The sequence below is a fragment of the Oryzias latipes genome, chromosome 1 (genome assembly GCF_053564925.1).
Source record: "Oryzias latipes strain Hd-rR chromosome 1, Olatipes_Hd-rR_3.1".
In the NCBI taxonomy this organism is placed as follows: Eukaryota; Metazoa; Chordata; class Actinopteri; order Beloniformes; family Adrianichthyidae; genus Oryzias; species Oryzias latipes.
The window spans coordinates 42,672,211-42,682,501 of record NC_136237.1 but is presented as its reverse complement, the minus strand read 5'-3'; the positions used below and the strand labels follow the sequence as shown (position 1 = coordinate 42,682,501).

The following is a 10,291-nucleotide window of genomic DNA, read 5'->3' as shown; positions in this document are numbered from 1 at the left end:
TCTCCCTCTCTTTGAGGGTTTAATGATCCATGTTGGTAGTCCTGTAAACGACGTTTTCCTAATTATTGAGCATTAATTTGCATGAAAGGGCGGGGAATGAGTGGCGTGGGGACCTAAAAACGGTCAAGAAGCTTCGTCCTGTTACGTAGTTTGAATATATTTTACGTTTTTAAACTCATTCAAATGACCGGACTAAGATGCCAGAGAACTTCTTAGGGATTTTTATTGAAAAATGGTCTGAAGCTGCTCAGTAGCAGACGCGATTAGCGCAGACTGAATTGACCAATGAGAGGACACGGAATGTAAACTCCGCGTGCGAAGCCCCGCCCATAAAGCATCAGTAGGCTCCTTTTGGGGGTCGGAGCCCGCCTCTGGCTGTCAGCGCGTTCAGTTGTTCGAGTGACAGCCATGACAACCAATCAGTGTCCGAGGTGAGAGCGTGACGCATTCAGCAACCAATCAGAGAGCTCTGGAGGCGGGACTTAAAGAAAACATGGAAATGTTGCAGAATAAATAAATGACACAGCGTTCCTAACGATAAATATACCATATAAACAATGTTATTCACTTTTTTGGGTTAGGATTTTAGTAATTGATATTTTTTTCTGATCATCATAAAATATAACAGTTAAGAATGCAGGAAGTGGCTTTGGGTCCATTTCCTCAGACTTGATCCTAAAATAGACGAACCGATTAAAAAAAAAAAAGAAATTTGGGTCGGCTATAAAAAGTCTAAAAGTGTGTCAGTGAGTGGAGCCCGTGGCTTCCATCACACGGTGCTTGGATCTGTGTGTTATTGCCCACCTCCAGATTCTAATACCAAACATTCAGCAGGTGACATTACCTGAAGAGCCCCCCCCCCCCCCCCCCCCCCCCCCCCCCCCCCCAACAACATAGGCAGCCAGAGAATCAGCAGAACCTGTTTAATAAAACAGAACCGGTCCATAAAAACAGAACGTGTTGTGATGCAGAAACATGATCATTATGATGATAAACGGCGTAAAAAGGTGGAACTTTGCAGGCTTTGGCTCCTCCTCCTCCAGACTCACAAAGGATATTCGCTCCACAGGCTGAAAATAAAGGAGATGAAGAGTCAGAGTTTTTAAAGAAGATAAAAATCTGTGTCTGAGATTAAAGAGTTTTAAAAATCATCCCTGATGTCAGAGTTTTTAGTGCATCATCTCCGTTTTTTAGAGAAAGTCTGCATTATTTGAACGTGGAAAAGCCGGATTTCAACATTTAGAAGCATTTTCTTCCTGATCATCTTCAGGAGCCGCTGCGGTTCTGCCAGGACTCCTGAGACCCGGACTCCTGTGACCCGGACTCCTGTGACCCGCCTGCAGACGAGCTGGCCGTAACAGTAGGACAGTGTGTGTTTTTTCAGGACGTGTCACCTCAGGCTGTACTCGGGGTCGGCGGGGGCTTTCAGCAGCAGCTCCCTGATCTCCTCGGGGGGGTCCAGGCCGTGCAGCTCTGCTCTCTCCCACCTCTGCAGACGACTGATCCCTGAAAACAGAGAAGGAAAGCTGCACTCCTCCCTCCAAGAGGAGATGCTCCCCCAAAACCGTCTCTTTTCTTCCCATTTCAGGTCAAATGTGAGGAAAGTAGGTTTAATTATTTAACATGAAAGCATTCCTGTGATCTCTAGAGGCTGGAGCAAAGTCCGGCAGACACGTTTAGATCTGCTTCCTATAGATCAACCAGACCCCCCCACCCCCCCACCCCCCCAGTGCTGCTCCAGCTGCAAACTGAAGGCGTGCCCCCCCATCTGCTTCCATACCTGTGCACGGCCCAAATCTCAATTCCAAGTCGAAGTCTCTGAGCTTCTGCAGCGCCTCCTGCTGGACGGTGTCTGCAACATTTTCTGCAAAAGCAGAAAACGGATTTCAAACAAAAAAGTCCTGAAAGGTAGAATTTATTTTTTAATGTCTCTTTATAATTATGTCTGTAAAGATTCTATTTCTATGTCATTTACAGTTTGTCTCTTCAATACTCGTCTGTTTTTGTACTCAGAGAAACAGAACACGTTTTTACAGCCCTCTGACAGAGGAGGAGACACTTTTCATGGGACTCTTGACCTTCTGTAACCTTTCAGTGACCCGGGGTGACCTTTCTGTGACCTCCTGTAACCTTTCTGTGACCTCAGGTGACCTTTCTGTGACCTCAGGTGACCTTTCTGTGACCGCGTGGCTCGTGCACGCCGCGTGGCTCGTGCACGCCGCGTGGCTCGTGCACGCCGCGTGGCTCGTGCACGGCGCGCACATCAGCGGACACCCGGAGGATCCCCACCTGTCCGAGGGGGGGGCGGCGTGGGGCTCTTCTCCTGCTTCCTTTCTCTCTTCTTTTTCTTCACCACCTTGAAGGAGTCAGTGATGAGTCCCCGCTTGGTTGTCATGGTGACCGGCTGTACCGATGATGCAGCTGCAGACAGAGACGATGACAGCGTCCTGCAAGTTACTCTACCTGTAACAGATTACTCGTCCATTTGAGTAATACCTCATCTCACAGAATTATTGCACAATCAGTTTCTTTATGATTCCTCCAGAAGCAGGACAGAACGGTCTACAGCAGGCATGTCCAAAGTCCGGACCAAGCGCCATATGCAGCCCGTTCTGCAGGCTCCTGTCATTAAATCAATAAAAATCTTCAGAACTTTCTAAGGTTGAGGATTTCTGGATTTTGATTGGTTAAAACCAACAACCTGCAGCTGCTTGAGCTTCAGAGCCAAACGAGGAGATTTATTGTTTCTGAGATCTAAACCAAAATGATTTGAACTTCTGAATAACTTAGATTCATGTGACTTATGTTGGAAATAGTGAATCGTTTGTAACATTTCATAGAAATTCAGATTTAATGTTGACCAAAATTTTCCAGACAGACTTTTTCATCTCTGGTCTTCAAATATAAACATTCATAAACATTCACAGTCATTTAGGTAAAAACATATTTAGATCTGTTCTCTGTGAAGACATGAAAATACTCATTTGCATTTATTATAGTATGGCTGCTGAGAAAGCAGCATAAATCTGGCTCCTCTTCACAAAGGTTGCACCTAAAGTGATTTAAATTGTTCTCCTTTTAGAATTAACAGGTTAAAGTTGGTCAGAAAAGCACAAAAATGAAGACAAATTAACCAAAAACATGCAGTCATCTGTATTTTCTTCTAGGATCCAGTTCATCTTTGTGATCCTGCTGCTCTGAACGACATTTTAAAATGCTGCTATGGAGGAAAACTCAGTAGGTGATGTTCGTTGAACTCAAACACATTTAGGAATTTCTTATTTTTTAATCAAAGATAAAAATCAAACAAACAGAAATTCCTGATGATTTAAAGTTTGATGGAGTCTGTCTGCTTATGCATGAGGACTTATTACATCTCCCTACGTTTATTATAAGGTTTTCGTAAAAGTTTTTCTAATAAAACAAGTTTGACTTTTTTCAAAAGTGGAATGTAGTCTGAAGCCACGCCCCTTTACCTGCTCGAGCCTTTATTACAGCTTTACGGACAGTCTAAACACGTAATTACACCTTAACCGCAGTTATCTATGAAACATTATCAGACCTTAATGTCCCAAATATATTTCATTTTAAAAACTAAATGTTTTTATGATGAAATCTGCAGGAAAATAATATGCTTTCACTTTTGACTAAACACGGTACTGTAGTGCGCCTGCGCCAACAGAGTGCTCAGAAAACCGAACAAATACGAAATGAACTCACCTGATTTTGGAGAACAAAAAGATTTCCGTGAATATTTATTCCTCTTTAACAGATTTGCAGAAAGCAGCAGGGCGGAGGACCAAAACAATGACGGCCACGGCGCGCGCTCTTCTTCGTGTTTCTGACCAGTTGGAGCGCCGCGCGCCTCTGCTGCCCCCTGCCGGCGACTGTTGAACAGCAGTTTACCACACTGACGCAAACGGTCTGATGCAAGAATGAAACGAAATGACATGAAACGAACCAATAAAAACACATCAGGAGTTATTATCTATATAAAATTTTATCTTGAATTTTTAAAGATAATTTTTTCTTCTTCGTAGACATGTTACAGTCCTCAGAAACTGTTTGAAAGCTGCAAAGTCTGCCTTTAGCCGGTTGCTGTCCCTGCAGTTTAGTAAAAATGACTTTTATAGAATTTTTGGGTGTGGTGCAAAGCTTATGGGGTTTTGTGAAGCACTTTGAAATGCCTCAGCGGGTCAAAGATGACAGAGATGCACTTAAACAATAATATGCCATTAGAAGATGCACTCACACTTAAAAAACAAACGAAGTCTGGCAAAAAGCAGCAAACTTCTCTCAAACCTCAATCCATCCATCAGTGAACAGAAGACACGCCGTCTTCCTGTAGAGGCCCATTAACTTACAGACCCAGGAGGACGATGCAGCGGCGTGATCTCTGCGGTCTGCCCTTAGTAAAAGACTCTACAGCGAAGACGGTGGGAATGTGGCTGGAGGTCAACCCCTAATGATGGCTGCCTGGAAGGACGCCGCCGGGGGGACCGCCGCCGGTTTCCTCTTTCTCTACTTCTCTGGTCCTGAATGTCAAAATCAATAAAAAGCAGTTTGATTGGTTCTCCTCTGATGTGTCTGTCCATTAATCTCCCATTTTCCATGTCAGAACACTTCCATGTGATCCGTCTGGATGTGCGTTTGTGTTTCGGGGATTGTGTGCGTGTAGTGATGCAATAAAGCCTCGACACGGTGAGGACAGTTTGGTTCTGGTGGAAAAACAACAACATGCCATTAAAAAAACTTGTATGTGGAGGTAAAGGCTCAGAGAGGAACTTGACGGTTCCCTTTGGAATCCCTGATGCGGCTGTGAAATGTCAGACTTGGAGAACATCAGCTGCTGCTGCTGCTGCTGCTTCCTCACACCCTCGCTGGGGGGTCCGCGAGCGCCACTCGCATAGTTCACATCAGCTTTTGTCTGGCATGGTACTGGTATGTATGCGTGAGCTGGGTTCACAGAAATTTGACATGTACAGTTCATGGATTTCAGTTTCTCCTCATAAAAGATCAAACGTTAAAGGTCTCAGGTGAGCCGTAGCACAAAAAAGTCCTAACAGCTGCTAACTTGATGATCCCTGCACTACATCACGTCTAACCTTCCCATACAAATAGTAAGAGCAATATTTTTATGAACATGGTTTCACTTTATTGGACAGTAAAATATTCTACAGTAAATGACTTAGGTGGTCTCCAGGGCACAGCCCCCCAATCACGTCTCTAGATCCTCCTGAAGCACGGACAGAGGTCTCATTCCTTTCAGAAACACGTTAAGGACATGTTGCAGCCGTGTCCGGCGTGCACCGGCTCCTCCCCCAGTCTAGACCAGAATTCCAGGTTCCTGCGTCCGGAACGCTGGTGATCGCGCGTTGCTGTGTACGTTTTAAAGTCCAGTGGCGAGCTCTGCGCACAAACCGGCGTTCATTGGTGGCGCTGACGGTTCAACTGGTTGAACTTTTTCATGCTGAACGCAGCGATGCAGCTCTGTAGCTCTGTGACCAATCGGGGACTCTGATTTAGTGACGTGTGGGTGGCGTCCACTTCCAAACACGAGAGCATGAAGCGTTGCCAACGTGATCATGAAGGAGACGTTAACAACTGCGACCGTATTAATTTGACACCAAGACCGGACATTCATGGGAACAGAGCCGTGAAAACCAAACATCTGATTCACGGGGTTTGCACCGTTGACTTGGTGCACAGAGCCTCTTCCTGTTGTAGGTGGCAGACGAGCGCCAATAAACAGTAAATACTAAACAGAGGAATCGAGAGGGGCCAAGATGGCGACCGCGACCGCATGTAAGAAACTTCTGTGAGTTCTTAAAACTGGGAATTCGCTGCACAAACTGTTTTTTTCGCCGACCCTTTGCCTTGAAACAACAGCAAAAGTTTTTCCGTGAAGATTTTTCAAATTAATACTTCAAAATCTAAACTAACAATGATGAAGAAATCAAAAGATAACCGCGGCTCTCTCAACCGCAGCAGCTCTTTGGAAAATATGGAAGTGGATGCTTCTAAGGAAAAACGAAACATCAGAGAAACCCATTCCTATGCATGTCACATGAAGGATGATGGAGAATGCTCTTCAATGCCAAATACACCTATGAAACATCCCCCCAAGAAGGTGAGAGGAGAAGAAAAGCAAAATAATCCTGAGAAAAGCGCTGCAACTGAGCCGACTTTACCGTTTACCAAAAAAATTAACGAACGAGCAGACAGAACCGACGAAGCTGTGCATTACAATACTGTCCAAATTGACAATTTAAAGAAGTCGCTTGAGTTTTGCCATCAGGAGGTCATGGACTTGAAAAAACTAAATGAGAGCCTGAAAAAGCAACGTGAAGAGCTGGAGAAGAAGGTTGGAGAGATGGAAACTAAAATGAACGATGCCGACCGCCACAGCAGAAGAGTGAATTACGCCTGTCTGGTGTCCCTGAAAGAAATCCAGAAGATGTCAAATCAAGAGTCCAAGACATTTTTAAAGAGATGTTACCAACCAAAGATTCTGCAGTGGTGGTTTCAGCAATCAACATCGCACACAGAGTTGGAAAGCCCAGTGGGAATGGAACCAATCAACGTCCCCGACCCATAATCATCAGGTTCCTGTCCAGATCGGCCAGAGATCTCCTGTGGAAAAGTTCTCCAAAGAACGTCTACCTACTGGATCATCATCTTCGTCTCCAGGAAGATCTCACATCTGCTGATAAGGAAGCTCGCAGCCGCCTATGGCCAGCAGTGGAGGCAGCCAGGAAGACAGGAGAGAAAGCCTACTTCATTGGAAACAGGGCTTTCGTGAACGGCAGGGAAATACTGAGTTAAGCTGAAATATGTTTGTAAAGGTCAGTATGACGGTATAAAACAGACTCAAAGTTTAAGGCAGATTGAATATGTGCAGCGGTTCCTGAACAAAACCAGGAAGTTCCTAAGTTAATTTTCTCTTTTTTCTTGTTCTTATAGTTCATGTCATTATCTGTTCTAACTGTGAATGCCAGGGGTATCAGAGACCAACTGAAAAGAAAATGTGTTTTTTGTATTGCCAAAATAAAAATGCAGACTTTTTACTTGGAGCAATAAGGACAGATCTCAGCGTTCCCGCTTTGATTTTTGGCTCATTTCTAATGACATAGAAAATACAGTTGATTCTGTTGAGATTATATCCAATGTTTTTTCAGACCACAATACAGTGTCCATTAAAATTAATATGGAAACTGATGCACCCAAATGCAACGTAGACTATTGGAAATGGAATAATTTACTATTAAACAATAAAGAATTTACTGGTGGAGTAGAAAAACTAACTGATAAATACTGGAAACAAGCATTTACATTAAAAAGATATTCAAATAGTTGGGAGTTAATGAAGTATGAAATAAGATCTTTGGCAAAATCATTTGGGAAGAAAATTGCTAAAACAAAACAAAAAAGAGTCAGAACTAATAAGAAAAATAATGATTATTAATGAAAAAACGAATTTATCTGATCTAGAACAAAAATTACTCATTTCTTTGCAATCAGAATTGAATGAAGTATATGAAGAAAAAGCACGAGGAGCGTTTGTTAGATCAAGAAGAAAATGGTTAGAAAGGGGGGAGAAATATAAAAAATATTTTTTCAACTTAGAAAAAAGAAATTTCGAAATTTCCTGTCTACGTTAAATTAAAATTGATAATTCAATAAGTGAAGATACAAAAAAGGTTTCTCAATATGTTGCAAAATTCTATCAGAGACTTTACACCAAAGATTGCTTTAGAGAAGAAGATATTGAATTATTTTTTTAACAATATTAAAGATAAGATTGGAAAAGTCAGTGAAACTTTTGAAAAGACTTGTGACCAGAAAATTAGAACAGAGGAAGTTGAAGACTGTATTAAATCTCTTAAAGATAATAAAAGTCCAGGTAATGATGGACTAACAAGTGAGTTTTATAAATTCTTTATTGCTAAATTGACCCCTTTTCTATCAAATTTATTTGAAGAGGCTTTAGACATTGGTATATTGCCCCCAACTCTCAGACAAGCCTCATCAAACTCATCCCCAAACCACAAAAAGATAAATTATGCATAGAAAACTGGAGACCAATTAGTCTGTTAAACAATGATGCTAAAATATTCGCTCTTATTTTTGCCAAAAGATTGAAACCAGGACTGGATAACATTATTGATGAAGAACAATCTGGTTTCATGCCTGGTAGAAATATTGCCAATAATATCAGATTAATACTTGACATGATTGATTATAATAAATATATTAAAGATGATAGTTTTATCTTATTTGTTGACTTCTACAAGGCATTTGAAACAATTAGTCACAGTTTTATGATTCGAGTTATTAAAGAATTTGGATTTGGTAAAAGATTTTTAAAAGCAATTGAGGTTCTATACAATGGATGCAGCAGCTCCATTAAACTGGCACAACTCCCAGATGTGACATTAACAGAGGAATCCTGCAGGGATGTCCTCTCAGCCCTTTTCTCTTTTTACTAGTTGCTCAGGTTATGGCCCTTCATTTAAAAAATGTCCATTTCGTGGTTTTACAGCTTTGGGGAGAGAATTTAAACTCTCTCAACTAGCAGATGACAACAATTTTTTTGGCCAATAAACATGAAATAACAAATGCAATTAAAGGAATCAAGGACTTTTCTGGATTAGAAATGAACCTTAACAAATCTGTCCTGTTTCCACTAAAAGATTGTGATTCACCAGAAATCAACGGTATTCCAGTTAAATCTTCACTTACATATCTTGGTGTAATTATTGATAAAAATGAAAAAAATCGCAGTGAAGTTAATTTCAAGCCAATAACTGAACAAATTATCAAAAGATATAACATGTGGTTAATGAGAGATCTTTCTCTGAACGGTAGAATTCTGTTCTCTAAAGCTGAGCGAATCTCTAGATCTGTCTATGTGTCTCTGTCTTTAGAAATGCCAAAACACATCTGGAACCTATTAAACAAAACATTATTTGATTTGATTTGGAGGAAAAAATGTCATTACTTAAGGAAAAATGTTTTATGTAACACCAGAAAATATGGTGGCATGGATGTATTAACCTTTGAAACTTTAAACAACTCTTAAAATAAAGTGGCTAAGTCAGTTATTGAAAGAGGAAGACAATATCTGGAATGCATTTCCCAAATACATATTTGACACAATGGGAGGCATTAAATTCTTGCTAAAATGGAATTATGAAATGGAAAAATTACCAACAAAACTTTCAAACTTTTACAAACAAGCCCTGCTGGCCTGGAAACTCGTTTATAAGCATAATTTTTCTCCAACAACTTGTTTTATTTGGAATAACAGTAATGTACAATACAAGAATAAATCACTTTTTTCCCTAGATGGTATGATAATGATATTGTTTTAATCAGACATCTTTTCAATTCTCATGGACATCTTCTGATGTATGAAGAAATTCGGTGTTCCTGTTCCACCCAGAGAATATGCCATAGTGTTAGATGCCGTTCCAACCAGTCTACTTCAACTGTTTAAAGGGATTTATAACATAAGTCAATTAAGAACCCAGACAATTTTTTTGGACAATGTGGATATTTGTGTTCATTCAGTTTCCAATAAGCAAATAAGAAATCTTTTACAGACTACAACCTTACCTGCTGGGAAATTCTATTGGGAGTCCAAATTTGTGGACATAAACTGGACATATGCCTGGACTATTAGTAATAAATACTGTCTAAATAACAAAATAAAAGAGGTGTCTTTCAAAATATTGCATTGTATATATCCTACCAAAAAAACTTTGAGTAGATTTGTTGTGGATATGGACCTGTCTTGTTCATTCTGTGGAACTCAGGAGGAAACTATTTCTCATCTGTTTGTGGACTGCAGACATACTAATATGTTTTGGATTGAAGTGGGAAACTATATTGGAAATATAACTAAACAAACTGTAGCGGCTGCGGGTTTATGAGCCGCTAGAGAGGCTGCGGCAGGTCCTGTTTGCGACGCGCTCCACAAAAAAAAACTATGACCATGAAATCCACTTTTCTTGTGTTTCGTGATTTATTCCACTTCATTATTGCCTCAGATGACACATGTGGTACGATCCATCAGAAAAGTATTGTGCATAATCAAGTGTAAAAGTGGTCAAAAAATACTGGGTCCTGTGCACCCTCTCTGTGTCAAACCAACAAAACCAAACTAACACAGGTGACAGGTGCGCCTAAATGACGTCTTAACTAATCACGTGACTACACAAACTGTTACATTTTTAGATAAAGACATTATTCTGGGTTACCTTAATGTCAAAGTAGACAAAGATTGTAT

General features: G+C 40.9%; 1 protein-coding gene across 2 annotated transcripts; it reads right to left on the bottom strand.

Annotated features, from left to right (window-relative positions):
• Positions 1–909: 909 nt before the first annotated feature.
• pold4 (DNA polymerase delta 4, accessory subunit) lies at positions 910–3,879 on the bottom strand. 2 transcript variants are annotated; one of them, XM_023953972.2, is made up of 5 exons: positions 3,721–3,879; positions 2,290–2,421; positions 1,781–1,864; positions 1,395–1,506; positions 910–1,070 (listed from the first exon to the last, which is right to left on the bottom strand). In XM_023953972.2, the coding sequence occupies exons 2-5, from the start codon at positions 2,393–2,395 to the stop codon at positions 1,046–1,048; spliced, it is 327 nt and encodes a 108-aa protein (XP_023809740.1). In that variant the 5' UTR covers positions 2,396–2,421; positions 3,721–3,879; the 3' UTR covers positions 910–1,045. The 2 variants fall into 2 exon arrangements, with proteins under 2 accessions (XP_023809740.1, XP_023809742.1); XM_023953974.2 differs by having other exon boundaries at positions 2,290–2,463; positions 3,721–3,864.
• Between the last annotated feature and the right edge of the window lie 6,412 nt (positions 3,880–10,291).